The 16,141-nt window shown below is 44.8% G+C and overlaps 1 protein-coding gene across 1 annotated transcript in view; it reads right to left on the reverse strand.

Annotated features, from left to right (window-relative positions):
* The window catches only part of LOC144261959 (protein eva-1 homolog C-like), a 301,947-nt gene that overhangs the window by 135,716 nt on the left and 150,090 nt on the right, over positions 1-16,141 (reverse strand). The window contains exon 5 of the mRNA XM_077811535.1: positions 9,367-9,510. Coding sequence (XP_077667661.1) covers positions 9,367-9,510 — 144 coding nt within the window. The remainder of the gene's footprint in view (positions 1-9,366; positions 9,511-16,141) is intronic.

Genomic DNA, 16,141 nt, shown 5'->3' on the forward strand with positions numbered 1-16,141 from the left:
TTTACAGTTTAGTATTTCCTCTGATCTTCAATTTCAGAGAGTAACTCAACATGTCTTTGGTGTGTGCATACCATTACCTCTGATTTTTTCAGCTACCTTGGCTTCTTTTTCTCCAAGTTTATGACAAGGTGTAGCTGGCCAGCTCTCAGCCTGGGCACGGCTGTCATCTTTTTTAAGTCTGCTGCCCCTGGGTCCTCTCCAGCTCCCCCACTCCTGGGCAAGCTCACTGTTCTCTGTGGGAGATAAGCTCAGTCCCAGGGGCCTTTCTGAGTGTAGTCCCTAGCGCTGCTCCTCAGATCCAGTTACAGGGCACTGACAGAGAGCAGATGTTCAGATCCCCTTTCAGGGCTGCAAAGTTTGTTCACCCTAAACTGAGGGGATCAGGGGAAGGGAAGGCTAGTCACTGCCTTGGGCTGGGCTCCCTTGGCTCCTGGGCTCATGAGCAGCCTCTGTTCTTGGGCAAACTTTCCCCCCAGTCTGTGGCCAGCTTCACCTTTTTAAGTTCCCCTTCTCCAAGTAAAGGGAGCTCTACATGGGTGCCTAACTGGCACTGCCCGAGTGCAGGACACAGGGCCGGGGCAACCACTAGGCGAACGAGGTGGTCGCCTAGGGCACCAAGTGGTTGCGGCTGGCGGTGGAGCAGAGGTAAGCTGGGGCAGGGAGCACGGGGAGGACCGCCTGCAGCAAGTAACGGGGGGAGGGGCGGTGCACAGGGGAACCGCTCCCCGTTTCAGTTCACCTCTGCTCCACCTCCTCCCCTGAGCACCGCCCCACTCTGCTTCTCTCCCTCCCAGGCTTGTGCGCCAAACAGCTGATTGGAAAGGAGGGAAGGAGACAGAGCAGAGGTGAGCTGGGGTGGGGAGCTGCTGCAGGGGGGGCTCCCCGGGCTGAGGGGAAGGATGGGGGGGAGCAGCAGGGAGCTGCTGCGGCGGGAGGGGTGCCTCAGGGCGGAGAGGGGGGTGGGGGCAGCTCAAGGTGGCAGTTTCGCCTAGGGCGTGAAACTTCCTTGCACCGGCCCTGGCAGGACGCTGTCAGTGGGATGAGGATGTGTCCCCTCCCCTCACACAAGGCAACAGGAAATTATCTGAGATTTGAAGAATTCCCATTCCTGTGATTGCCCTGAACGTGAAAGGGATATGAAGAACGCTGGGAGGGGAGAAGCTTGCAATTTTGGAAAAGCCATCGAAGGCGAAGGCAAGCGCCTTGTGCAACTGAATCTTATGCTCTGCATTTGATATCAATGCCTGAGCCTCTGGCAGAAGTGGGGTTTGTGAGAGTCTACTGAAATGGAATAATGCCGCAATCAGCCACTCCAGGGTCTGCATTAGTAAGTCTTTTGTTGCATGCCTCAGGTGCAGTGTATGGGTCTTCATTCACCTAGGAAGTGCACTAATGTTACTATTATTTATATTATGGTAGTGCCTAGAGGCCTCAGTGAAGATAGGGACCCTATTATGCTATGTGCTCCCATAATAAGAGACAGTTGCTGCCATGAAGAACTTGCAATCTCAATAGACAAGGCAAGACAAAGGGTACGAGAAGGAGATAATTATTATTAGTTCCATTTTACATATAGGGAACCAAGGCACATGGAGATTAAGCTACTTGCTCAAGGTCATACGGGCAAACTGTGACAGAGGCAGGAGTTGAATCTAGGTGCCTCTCACGTCCCAAAACAATACCTTAACTACAAATCCATCCTTCCCCACCAATAGGTCACTAATCCACATTCTGGAGTGCTTTGCTCCTGTGAAAGAGTCATACTCTAATTTTACATTCAATTGTTTTTAATTCAGGGAGATGCCTGCAATGTACCCTTCCACCATGACAAGTAATTTCTTGTATAAAGTTAAGAGAAAATAGTAGGGACCAAAAACCATGGTCTTCCCTTTCTCTGCTATTTTGAACATGCTCATTGTTTATTAATTTTTTTTCTAACCCCTTCACTCTCTACTTTTAAGGCTCCCCGTGTGTTTGGGCCTCTTCACACACCTATCTCCTGAGAAGAATGGCTGGCTTTTTCTCCAGTGCCTCACCCCAAACTTCCTCTCTTCATCACTCAGCCCCCACAGGAGTCTTTGTCCTGCCCATCATCATTTCCCCTCCCTGCTTCATACCCATTTAACATAACGGGCTCAGGTATTTTTTCTATCTATGTCTCTCTCCTCCTCCTTTTTGTGTTTAAGTGATATGGGCATTGGGAGTTGGTGCATACCTGTGACATCGTCTAAAAGGCCCAACCAGTATGGCTTTGGAGAAGCAGTGTCCTAAGTCACACTCTGTTAGGATCGTAGTGTGATACTATTACCTTGGTTGACACACCAAGGATTGAACTGGGAAGCTCCAGAGATAAAAAGCCTCAGCTGCTACAGCGTGAGCTAAAGCCACATAGCTAAGGGCTGTAATAACTCATATCTTTCGTGGATCAGGCACAGATCACACACACGCATGGGGGGCTGCCAACTTTCTGATTGCAGAAAGCCGAACACCCTTGCACACATACACACTATGGCCATTCATTTCAAAAATAAAACGATGACAAAGTTTCACCTATTTGTGCCTGGACAAGCTGCTCAGAGGTCAGATCCTAGAAAAGTTACTAAAAAGTTCTCCTTTCCCATGACTTCACCAATCTCAAATCTGCTGAAAGACTCTTCAATAAAAAAGGATTCAAAGTTCCCCAGTCATCTATCCCACCACCAACCCATTTCTGGCTAATGTGCCTGTTTGAAGAGAATGGACACAAGTGATGGAAGAGACCTTTTAGGCCATCTAGTCCAATGCCCAACCAAGAAAGGATTGTTCCCATACAGAACCAAAGCTGTGTCCTTGGACACGTTCCTCAGGAAATAGGGGCTCTTCTAGCAGCCATCTAGGAGCACAGCTGCCTCCAGAAGTATGAGAAACACCATTTTATGTAACTGAAAGAAGCTAATTAAAAGAGTCCATGTGGAGGAAAAGCTGATAGCTCTGCGGGGGGAGGGGAGGATTTGGTTTTTTTTTGTTTTTGTTTGTTTCCATTAAATCAAGAGATCATCATAATGTTCATGTAGAAAATGAACCATTTTAATCATCAGTTGGTCCCAATTTAGCAAAATACTTAAGCATTTACTTAACTTGAAGCTTGTGAGACATCCCAGGCCTAATCAGAAAGTAATTTAAGGGTTTGCCTATCTTCAGTGGCATTTAAACACAGATTGAACATTAAGCACACATTTATGTGGTTTCCTGAATAGAGATGGGAATACTCATTGCTTAAAGTTAAGCACATACTTGAGTGCTCTGCTGATCTAGGGCTTAGGTCTCAAAGCTGCCAGGGACGTGGAATAGGGAACCAAACTGAGGATGCTGGAGGAAATAGGGAGACATGAAAGAAACTGCAAGGTCAAAAGGAACAAAGAAAGAGCCCTTGAGAATAGAATAGGAAATTTAGAGAAAGGAGGAGGCCAGGAGCAAAGAAATCCTTACAAATAATTATTACAAAAACAACAATGACCTCAAACACTCTAGCAGCACTGATTGTAGACTGCAAAGTTATGTAGCATTATAAGAAAGAGTTTAAAGCTCTTGTTAAAACTGAAATACAAGCTTTAGTCTTGTTTGCACATCTCCTTGCTTGCTGCAATGGGCTAACGGCTTAAAGATATTTTAAAGTAAGAACTGCACTAAATCTTTTGTGACTTGGTCTGGTTAAAGGTGCTATGCTCAGAAAGTGGCCCCAACACATGCATTTTCTGCTTAACCTGAATGTACTTGCCTTTGCTCTCTTTCATTTTTTTGTAATCCAGTAGTGGGGAGCTGCACACTGGGAAAACCCACCTTCCACATTGTACCATTATCTAAACCTGGCACTGAACCAAACTTTAATATTTCAGTCTTACCGGTTTTCAGGTTTGGAATGTTTTTATGTTGGAGGATTTCATCTGTTCCCTGACTCGGCTAATGGAATCCTAATGTACATGGGAGATCACTATCTAATCAGACTGCCAATTACTTGCTTGTTTCAGTCATCTTCTACATACAAGATAACTTGTACTATTTCCATTGCAGCTAAGTTATGCCTATAGGAGTTTCATACAAAACGCAAAGGATATAACATGATACTCAGAGGACTGAGAAATGATCCTATTATGCTGACCTGAGATAATACAGGACCCTCCTGATGGCTGGAATAATAACAATAAACTACTCAAGCAGGGATGAAAACTTGAGTTAAACAGCAAGTTAGATGAAACCTGTAATTATTAACTTACAACTTGAAACCAGATTCAATCAGCATGATTCTAGATGCCTAAGAGGAATTTAACAATAAAATATGGAACTGGAGAATGGTCTAAAGCCAGTATAGTAGCTGGGTTGAACTTCCATGACCTGCTGTTTAAAAAAAACTAAAGGTACCTGTGATGATGTTCAATGATCACTCCGGGCCAAAAGTATTTGAAACAGATCCTCTTTATTTAGTGATGCAGATCCCACTGTGTCTGTGAATCAGAACATGGGCTTCTGCAATGCTCCTCCCCCAGACTTCCTTTCTGGGAACTTAAAGCGCATTTCCCAATACCACACCTGTTTTGCCCCATCTTTAGAATATGAATTGGACTCTGCTGCCTTGGAACTCAATGGAAAACCTCCCATGGACAATTTAGAGGAGAGCGTGTATAAACGCTGGGGCTGGCAGGATTTTGTAGGAGTGGGTGTGATCATCACAGAATCGCAAGCCAGAGATGTCAGTGATGGGAAACCCCTATTAGTAGAGCCCTGTGTTTATTGCAAATATGAAATAACATGAAATAAAATGAAAAAACATATAAAATGGAATAAAACAAAAAACTCACCCCACAGCAGCAACTTCGCAGTTCCTGTCCCGCGGGGTTGGGCCCAGCTCCCCACACTGGGTATTGCAACCTGGCACACAGGGTTGCAGCACCACTCAGGTTTGACCCAGCTCCCCTTCTGTCATCATAATGGGGGCGACAACTGGGCCAAACCTGAGCAGTGCTGCAACACCATGCGCCAGGTTGTAACACTCAGAGCAGGGAGTCAGCCCAGCCCTGCGGGACAGGAGCCACTACTGGAGGCTGAGTGTAAGACAGGCTCGCACTGGTGACAGGAGCCAACCTCAACCCCACTCACCCCCACATGTGGATAAAATGAAATAACACAAAATTCCCAAACAAGAAAACAAAAAATTATAAAAAAGAAAACATTTCACAGGGCTCTCCCTATTACGTCGCCTCACTTCCCCAGTTCTGGCAGCACAGGGTTGTTCCATGGAGCATATTCCAGGTTACAATATTATCTATCACAAACCTTTCAACAGCAAAGAGGAGGCCGAGGTTTCTGCCAATAACCCCACTGTACCATTTGTTTGGTGCCTATAGTCATTGTCACCCTTTGGTTACTCCATCAGTTAGTCCCTTGGCAGGTTTTTCAGGAATTGCTAAAAGCAGGAGACATTCCTCTCCGTTCAGCTCTCCCCAAGCTCTGGAACCAGAGCCAAACCTGGCTGACCTGTCATCAAAGCTACTGAAGTTTGTTCAGAGAGAAATGTCTCAGTAATATGATATTCCACTCGCACGTCCATCCCAACCTTTATATCAACATGCTCCGTTCCACAGTCCCCTCTGGAGCAGGTCAGTGGTTCCACAGCACCATTGGCACAAGACTGCCCCCACCTCATTCAGTGGATGAGCAGGAAGAGTGACAGAGTTCAGGCTGCAGAATCACACACAGCAGTGCAGCCTGACATGCATCGTCACTAAAAGCCAAACCCTGAAGTCCCTCCCCACCCAATATTCACTCAGGCAAAACTCCTTGTGAAGTCAAACTTGAGTTTTGCCTGAGTCACCGCTTGTATCCTGCCATGTATCCTCTTTGGCCCAAACAAAGGATTCCATCATAGAAATGTAGGATGGAAAGGTCATCTAGGACATCTAGTCCAGTCCCCTGCACTGAGGCAGGACTAAGTATTATCTAGACCATGCCTGATGGGTGTTTGTCTAACCTGTTCTTAAAAAACTTCAGTGATGGAGATTCCACAAGGCAATTTGTTCTAGTGCTTAACTATCCTGACAGTTAGGAAGTTTTCCTTAATGTCTAACCTAAATCTCCCTTCCTGCAATTTAAGCCCATTATTTCTTGTCCTGTCCTCAGTGATTAAGCAGAACAATTTATCACGCTCCTCTTTATAACAACCTTTTACGTACTGAAAGACTATTATTATATGCCTCCTCAGTCTTCTCTTCTCCAGACTAAACAAAGCAAGTTGTTTCAATCTTTCCGCATAGGTCATGTTTTCTAGACCTTTAAATCATTTTTGTTGCTCTCCTCTGGACTTTCTCCAATTTGTTCACATCTTTCACAAAGTGTGGTGCCCAGAACTGGACACAATACTGCAGGTCTTGTCAGTGCTGAGTAAAGTGGAAGAATTACTTCTTGTGTCTTGCTTACAACATCCCAGAACGTTGTTAGCTTTTTTGTTGCAATAATATTACATTGTTGACTCATATTTAGTTTGTGATCCACTATCACCCCAGATTCTTTTCTGCAGTACTCCTTCCTAGGTAGTCAATTGCCATTTTGTATTTGTGTAACTGATGATCCTTCCTTAGTGTAATACTTTGCAAATGTTATTGAATTTCATCCCGTTTATGTCATTGTGACCTAGGGTGACCAGACAGCAAATGTGAAAAATCGGGACGGGGCGGGGGTTAATAGGGACCTATATAAGAAAAAGACCCAAAAATCAGGACTGTCCCTATAAGATCGGGACATCTGGTCATCCTATTGTGACAGGAAATGATTATACTATATTTTAGCCTAGTTTAAAACCCTAATCATTTATACTTCTGTAACATTTTTCACCCAGAAAGATCCTAAAGTGCTTCACAAACTATGGACACATGCAACAGCATGGATATGCAGCGAGCTCTTCGTTAAGGGCAGTAGCCAAAGCACACCAATGCAGGATGAGGAGATTTTAGTGAAGAGCTCCTGGGCAAATATCTGCTTTTACAAAAAGTACCAAGGGCTATTTAACAGTTACATAGAGAAAACAGGCTCCCAGATTTTTAAGAGTTCCTCTGAAAGACCTACACACAACAAACTGCATAACATCCAACTGATCACCTCAGTCATGTGAGAGGCTGTGTCGGCCCTAAGGAATCTAGAGTTCCAACCGGACGTTTAGACCACTATGCCATCATCTCCAGTAGTTGTGCCTAGTAGTTGCTCATACTTGTGCTACTAGGTCAGGTGGTCTTATCACCTGATACTAAACATTATCTTGGACTTCTTGTAACTTTTCACTAAAAGGGAAGGGGCGTCAAGTTTGGGGAAAAAAGGATTCCCACCTTAAGTAAATCTTATTTAAGGGTGGGGAGAAAGGCAAATGGGACTCTCCTCCATTGCCTACCCAAGAAGAAGGACTTCTGAAAGAACCCGAAGGGACAAGGGAACTAAACTGAAGGGAAAGGCAGGGGTGAGTCCAGACTGAGACAGGGGTCCAGACTGTAAGAAGAAATAACTGCAACGCTGAACTACAGAAACTCTGCATCCTGCCTAATTCGACATTCAGGGTGAGAAATTATATTTTGTAACCTGCTTCTTTAGTGAGTCAAGCTTAGTTTGCGTGTTTTGTTTTATTTGCTTAGTAATCTGCTTTGTTCTGTTGGCTCTCTCTTTAACTACTTAAAATCTACCTTTTATAGTTAATAAATTTGTTTTGTTTATTATTAAACCCAGTTTCTGTAATTTCTAACTTGGGAGGGGACAAGAAGTTGTGTATATCTTGAGGGAGGGGGTGAATTTATGAGCTTGCATTATATAGATTTCTCTACAGCACAAGACAATATATCTTTGGATCTGCACTCCAAGGCAGGTGGACACCTGAGTGCTGGGGCAAGTCCCTTATCCTGAGTCTTCCCAGAGCGGATCTCAGTGCCTATGTCATTCTGCAGTTGGGTGTGGCCATGTCTGTGTGTGCTGGAGGAAACTTAAGAGCCTGACTCAGCAAGACAGATAAAAAGGGGGCCCATGCTGGCAAAACAAGCGGGCTCAGTGGTATCTCAGGACAGCAGGTGGTATCTTAAAAGGGGCAACCTGTCACAGTAACTAGCAACTGGGAATACAGGATCTGATCCGAAGCTTGTTAAAAAGAAAGACTTCCAGGGACGCTAATGTGCTTTGGATCAGACCCATAATGCAGGGGCCCAGCAATGTGGCATGTGCATCAGGAAGAGATTTCCAGTTGGAAGTGCATCTCCTGGGTTCATTTTGGTTTGTATTTGGATTTCAGGTTAATGTTTGTTCCATCACATCAGACTCTATTCCATCAACATAAGAAGCCTTTCCCTGCTGGTCTCTAAAATAGCTAATACAGTCACAGGGCACTCTCCAGTTGGTAAATTCACAGAGCTGTGTCAACATCCACTCTGCTTCTGCTACCTCCGTTCAAAATACACTTCCCTGTCCGCTACTGCCAAAGGAAGCAACAGACTTATAAACAACCTCCCTTAGCAAATGCCCCTACACAAATCATTCCCAAATGTTATAAATCAGTAAAATTTCATCACTGAACAAAGATGGACGAGATGCTCCTTTGAGAGGAATAGTTATTGCTCTACTGCAAAACCCTGATGCCTGATTAAGTAGAACCACAATGTACATCTAATACTATGACACACTGAAACATATAGAGTATATGTAATAGTTACCGCTGATCACACTACTTTGGCTAGCAAATACCATCAAACAAACCTTGGGGTGTTTTTCCATTAACTCGGTGGGTGCTAATATTTTTGTTTAAAATGATAGAAACTGAGAACCAGAGACCAAAATCTTGTTGCAAGCAAATACAACAATATGCCAGTGTCTCCACTCAGAATGGGAGCATCAGCAGAGTTATCCCTTTACCAAAGCTCATACAGTGGGATGGTGATGGATGAATTAAAAAACATTCATTCCATAAATTCTGCTTTTCATATCAACCTGCTGACAGGAAGAACTCAGCATTAAACCATTCACAGAGGCTGCCAGGCCCCTAGTTAGTCTACATTCCCAAACAGAGTTGCCATACACTGCACAATCAGCTTGATGAATGACAAACTTCCATGCACTGCCACAATAGGTTGACCTCTTAGTTCATGAGCCAGAACAAAGGCAACGCAGGGAGAGGGCACATAGGGGTTACGTGCCCTCTCAGATAGAACTGCTTCGCTTGTACTAAGAATGCTTACACGGACTGAGCATGCTCAGTAACATCTGCTGAAGCCGCTGCCCTCACTTGTGCCTCTCCCCCCACCATCGGCAGGTACAGGTCATCTCTGAACCAGCATGTTTCCCAAATTGAACATTAAAGAAGCTTACCACAGGTGTAGATTACATTGAGGTGCTTGTGGACACCTGGGTAACAAGGATCACTGAATTCATAGGTGCTGGCATACACACTGCAGCTTCTTTTTCCATGGCAGCGTCTGGTCATGAGCTGGAGAGCTGTGGCTGACTGACACTCTGAAAGGGAAAAAGATAGGTAACTGTTCTGAATGCACGCCATCCTTGTCAGAACCTTTGGGAGAAAACCTATCAAATGTAGGCTAGGAACAACAGATCAGCACTTTGACATTGACGTGAAATATTTCAAGGCCTCCGAGCCTGCACCATGAAGAGGATACAACTCTAAACTCATCAGTTCAAAATCATGGGCTAGATAAGAGGTGACCAAACTACTACAGGCTGGAGGGGGAAAGAGATCAGGAACCTTCTTCCTCATTGACATAAACAAGGTTACAAATGAGGCAGGTTTGTTTTCAGAGGGGAAAAAATGACCCACAAAAGAAATAATAATAATACCTAGATCTTACAGACCACTTTTCTTCTACAGATCTCAAAGCATTTTATAAAGGAGGTCAGTGTTGTTATCCCCATTTTACAGATGGGGAAACTGAGGCATAAGATATATGAAGTGGCTTGCCCAACATCACTCAGCAGAGCAGTGGCAGCTCTGGGAATAGACTCCAGGTCTCCTAAGGGACAGTTCAGTGCTCAATCCACTACAGACACATGCCACCCTATAGGCTAACCTAAGAGAATGTCACATGACCAGAATGCACATGAATTCTAAGGACTTTGGATCATCTTGTGGAATTCCCATGTATCTATGTTCAGTTTTTATAATGGCATTCCCATGACAGTAGAATCTGAGTGCCTTCCATATCAATAGCAATAGCGAACTCCCCAGTAGACTTAATGGTGCCTCTGGTTCTCCACCTTTTTGAAAGGGTGAACATGGAAACTCTGCTTGGGGTCCTGCTTTCACTAGTTTATTTTAGTTGGCTGGTTGATGTTTTTTGTTTGTGGGGGAAGTTGGGGTAGTTTTCCAAATCTCCAAACCTTCAGATTGTGAAAATACCATGGACTATGTCATTCAGAGCTCTGTTGTTGGAAGTCTGTAACCTTCCAGGCTGGAACAATAGAACCCGAAGAGCTGAGAACTCCCACATTTGTCTTAACAGGGGGCCAGACTTTTACCCTGACTATGGCCGGGCGTACACTAAAAATTTAGATCCACATAGCTACATTGCTCAGGGGGGGTGTGAGAGGGCTTGTTTACATTATGTGGGGCTACAAAGGCAGAGCTGCGGCACTGCAGCAGGCCGCTGTAACTTTGCAGTGTAAACGCATTTGTGACAGAAGGGGTTTTTCCATCACCCCCCACCTCCCAAGCAGCTTCCATCAACCACGCCGCATCAACACCAGTGGTTAGGTCGACATAGCGATAGTGCTCAAGGTATGTAGCTATGTCTATCTACATTTTTAGTGTAGACCAGGCCAAAAATTGACACCCCGGAGCATTGTAGCTATGCCAACCTAATCCCTGCTGTAGACATGGCTCGGGTCAATGGAAGACTGCTTCTGTCTACCTCGCTGCTGCCGCTCAGTGAGGTGGAGTTCCTTCAGCGATGGATAAATCTTTTTGATTGCTGTAGAATGCGTCTACACTACAGAGTTACAGTGGCATAGCTTCAGAGCTCTGTAGTGCAGAGAAGCCCTATGTCTATTTAAAGACCAAAATAATTAAACTTTTAGTTCTGCTTAGATTCAGCAATTATCCAGTGTGGCTGGAAATGCTGGGCCTATTTGACCATCCCATTCACCTGGATACATTTTGAATATGCAAAACAACAAGGTGAATATTCAGCCAACTATTATTTTAAATCAGGATGTTCACTGTTGCTTTCATGAACTAAGGTGAAAATGACTTTCACAAACCTAAACACTGAACTGCGTTTTGGGTCTCATGGTGATATTTGGTATTAACTATATGAATATGGACAAATAGAATAAAAGAAATTTCTCAGACATTAAGTTATTTTTAAAAGCAATAATACAGAGATATGTAGAAGGTGGGGGTAATATCTGCAGATATTGCCATAATTCCTAATCATTTAGTTACCTGAGCTCATAGGTATCACATTAATAAATAATAAGAATGTATATTCTACAGAATTCCAAACTTCGAGGCACTGTATAAACACTCATGAAGCACCATGACTCTTGTCTATGCAGCTCAAGTGTAATATTCAAGAACTATCCCTATTTTAAAGATGGAGAAACTGAGGCAAAAACTGCCTCAGATTGCCCAGCAACAAAGCCAGGAATAGGACTCAAGATTTCTGACTCCTACATCTGAGCTCTACTCATTACACAACACTATCTCAGTAACTAACCAGGAGGCAGAAAATGAACCTAGAAGAAATGGAATGTTAGAGCTGAACCAGTGAGAGCCATGACTGACAGGTGAGAATTCAGAATACAAAACCCAGCAGAGGGCGTCATGTCTTTATTCTGAAATCAAAGGTGACATTTTATTTTGCATGCTGTGCATGACAAAAGAACAGAGCTACAGATCAGGATTTTCATACTGAAACCCCCAAGCTTCTGTAGGCAATTTTTCCTTTGAGTGCCAGAGGTCCCCATTGGAACACCTGGAAGGCAGCAACCCTGCTTTAGTCCTTCTTTGTCATACAGCCAATAAAACAATATAAGCCCGGTGCAGCTTACGTGGGGAGTGTCTACTCCTTGAATTTGTTATTGTTCTCATGCAGGACAGTCAATGTTCCAATGCTCCCTACTCAGGGGCAATGCCACCTCGGTGGGAGTGTGGAGAATTAGCCATGCAGCTCCCATTACTGTTACCACAAGGTGCATGCACTACTGAAGGTACTCTCTCTTTCGAATACATGCTGGTAAGAATAAGCTGTAACAAGTGTGACAGGGTCGGGCCAGATGGCTACAGAAGAGTAATTTTTATTTATTTATTTATTTGCGTGGCATGTTGGGGTTTTATTGCAGTGCTGGGGTGGTGCCCATCACCGGGGCATCAAGGTGTGGCCAAGGCCAGGCAGGGCCATTGGTCTAGCATCGCCTCAGGAGGCTCAACGGAGCTACATGGGCCCTGAGCGGGAAGCAGGGGACACCGGGGGGGGGGGAGGGGGGCAGCCAGGCCCGGCAGGGGGCACTCGGACCTGCCATGGGGTGCCTCAGAAGTCGGGCCGATCCTTCTTCAAGCTCTTGTACAGTAATAGAAGGCAGATATATTAGCCCCAGGTTAAATAGGTCCCTTTTCCCTGGGTAAGGTAACAGGGAAGGTTCCAGAACAATCAGGAACCTTCTGGAGACAATTAAGACAAACAAGCTGATTAGAACACCTGCAGCCAATCAAGAAGCTGTTAGAATCAATTAAGGCAGGCTAATCAGGGCACCTGGGTTTTAAAAAGGAGCTCACTTCAGTTTCTGGTGCGCATGTGGGAGCAAGAGGCACTAGGAGCTGAGAGTGAGAACGTGGACTGTTGGAGGACTGAGGTGTACAAGCATTATTAGACACCAGGAGGAAGGTCCTATGGTGAGATAAAGAAGGTGTTGGGAGGAGGCCATGGGGAAGTAGCCAAGGGAGTTGTAGCTGTCGCACAGCTGTTCCAGGAGGCACTCTACACAGCTGCATTCCACAGGGCCCTGGGCTGGTAACTGGAGTAGAGGGCGGGCCCGGGTTCCCCCCAAATCCTTCCAACTCCTGGTCAGACACAGGAGGAGTTGACCTGGACTGGGGGGTTCACGAAAACGGCCAAACTGAGGGCTGCCATGAAGCTCCAAGGTGAGCAAATCCACCAATAAGCGCCGGACCCACCAAGATAGAGGAGGAACTTTGTCAGACAAGCTACATCCTCTCCCCTACACCTTAACATACTGTGCTGCCTCTTTGCCTCCCAGCCCTTCAGATTCCTGCATATAGAAGAGACTGCTGCCTGCTTTCTTACATGTACATCTCACCTCCATTTCCAGGCACCACCACCATCTTCCCTGTTATTTAGGGCCTCTCTCCTGCAAAGCAGATCCAAGCAGGCTGACACTTGCACCCACATAATTGACTTCAATGAGACTTTGGGCAGCTATGAAGATGTACCTGCAGGTCTCCATTTGCAAGATCAGGTCTTTACAATGATCTCTGTATTTTAACACTCCATGGAACCAGTGTGCCATTTTGATTGTAGATTCCTCAGGGAAGAGACCTCGCCTCCTTATTTCTTTATTAAGTACCTTCGATGAAGTCCGTACCCCTCTCCAGCCAATATACACTGGTTAAAAGGGGCCAGAGCAGCATAAAAGGGTTATAAACACCACAATTCCAATGGGGGAAAGGTTCCCCCATTGCAGAAACTGAAGAAGACAGCTGTAAGGTTGTCTTTCAAGGACCCACTTGCAAGCCCACATGCATACGAAGCATGCCGTAGGCATGACTGGTGAGCAGAGTGGGTGTGTTGGGAATGCAGCACCCAGCAATGTGGAGATTCTGTGTAACACTGCAGCCCAGAGGGCAGTCCTGGAAGGCTGATTTAATTCAGACAGGCCTCCAGAGCTGCCTAAATTATGCTGGGAGCTTTTCCAACCCCCACAGCAGGCCAAGATTGCAAGGGTGGCTAAAGCCATTTTAGCCCTCATCCAGGCTGCAAGTTCTGGAAAAACTCCCATTGACTTCAATAGGGTCAAGAGCACACAGAATATCACAAATTCTGTTCCCATGTATGTAACTGTAAAGGTAGGGCAATTGTCTTGGAATTAATGGAATTACTTCAGATTTACACCAGTGTCAATGAGAACAGAATTTGGCTCAACGACTCCACTGCAAATTTGGCGAAATGTTTATTGGGAAGATTGTTTTCTACTACTACGAAGTGGATAGAATTATCATAAACTTGTTATGCAGTTAAAACAGGAATGGTTCAGGTGCTAACAGAAGCAACAAGGTGAGAAATCATCCAGGTGCCAATCTCCTGCATTACACATTGAATGAAAAAATGCCAGCGAGCCATCAGACCCTCCAAACAGGGCCAGCTCCATCAAACACTTCAAAGCGCTGGTGATAAGGAGGCCATTGAGCTGAATGTCAAAATGTCATAATCTAGAGTCTTTAGTTCCTTGTTAACTGACAGTGAAGATGTCAATAACACGTCTGAGAGACAGCAGGGTGATGTATGAGATTACAACACTCTCATAAATCATGGAGTCTCCATGATGTTCAGAGCTGTAGAAGTGATTTCTGATTTTTTCTTTTTACGTTTGGGTCCCAGGAGCATCACTGTAAAAATGTTCAAAACACTCAAGTTGAGTTGCATGATGTGGTGCATGCACAGAGTAATGTAGAGATCCCAAAATACCTGGGGCTTGTTTTCAAATTACACAAATTCTATAGTGGAAATATTAAGAAAGCTATTTCTGGCATTGATTCAGTGAAATCTGCAGAGGAGATCACTCTTATTAAGCGCCCTCTGGCACTGAGACTCAAAAAATCCTCTATTTATTAAATAGGACTTAGTTTGGAATTCATCTGGAGATCTCCACACGGTGAGAAATAAATGAACCACCATTTTCATCAATGAAATGGCATGTGTGCACTTTCAATATGTTACCTACTTGTCTTATCAGAAAGGTACACTGGCTGCTCTTGGGAAGGAGACGTGTAGCTCACGGCGGCTATCCCACCTAGCACAATTTTAAACCAATAAAAGCCAGAAACGTGGATCTTGAGAAGATCTAGATGAATGGTTCAGGAAAAGGATAAGACGCATTTGAGGTTCAAACCAGCCAAACGGATCATCAGTTCTGAGGTTACAGGTTTACTGCAAGTGTGACGACCGCTATCCTGGCCAACAAACACACCGGGGATTGAACAAGGAACCCATGGAGCTAAAAGCATAAGCTGCTACAACTTGAGCAAATGAGCCAAGGCTGTTTAATTAGGGCTGTAAGAGACACATAGACTGCAAACTGGCCTAGCGGGAGAACCTGTAATACTACTCCCATAAGGAGTGTGTGTGTGTGTGTGTGTGTGTGTGTGTGTGTGTGTGTGTGTGTGTGTGTGTGTGTGTGTGTGTGTGTGTGTGTGTGTGTGTGTGTGTGTGTGTGTGTGAGATTTCAGAAGACTACATGGGCTGGTAGCCCATCCTCAAAGATCGAGGGACAGGAAACTGGTGTCAGTCCCCTCCCTAGCATGTGGGCTGTGCAGAATTAGCTTCACAGCAAGATGACAACTATTGTACAGGTTTCAGAGTAGCAGCCGTGTTAGTCTGTATTCACAAAAAGAAAAGGAGTACTTGTGGCACCTTAGAGACTAACCAATTTATTTGAGCATAAGCTTTCGGGAGCTACAGCTCATTTCATCGGATGCATTCAGTGGAAAATACAGTGAGGAGATTTATATACACACAGAACATGAAAAAATGGGTGTTATCATACACACTGTAAGGAGAGTGATCACTTAAGATGAGCTATTACCAACAGGAGAGTGGGGCGGGGGGTGTACTATTGTAGAGCGCTGTGTTCTTCTACAACATGGTGGCATAAAATCAAGATTGCACTGCAAAATATTCAGAGTCCAGATTGCCTTTACGCTGTTACATTGGATAGTTATTCAAACAGACCCCACTTACACAGGACAAACAGAGTAAGCCTCTGTTTTCGGAGCAGTCCTGAATTGTTTCTGTGCATTGCAGATATGCAGCTGGCTACTTCAGTTCCAGTGAAATTGCTAAAAGTGAAATTGCTCTGCGTATAAAATGAGTTTGCTAGCCATTCTATTGTGCTCTGG

This window comes from Eretmochelys imbricata, chromosome 3 (genome assembly GCF_965152235.1).
Source record: "Eretmochelys imbricata isolate rEreImb1 chromosome 3, rEreImb1.hap1, whole genome shotgun sequence".
In the NCBI taxonomy this organism is placed as follows: Eukaryota; Metazoa; Chordata; order Testudines; family Cheloniidae; genus Eretmochelys; species Eretmochelys imbricata.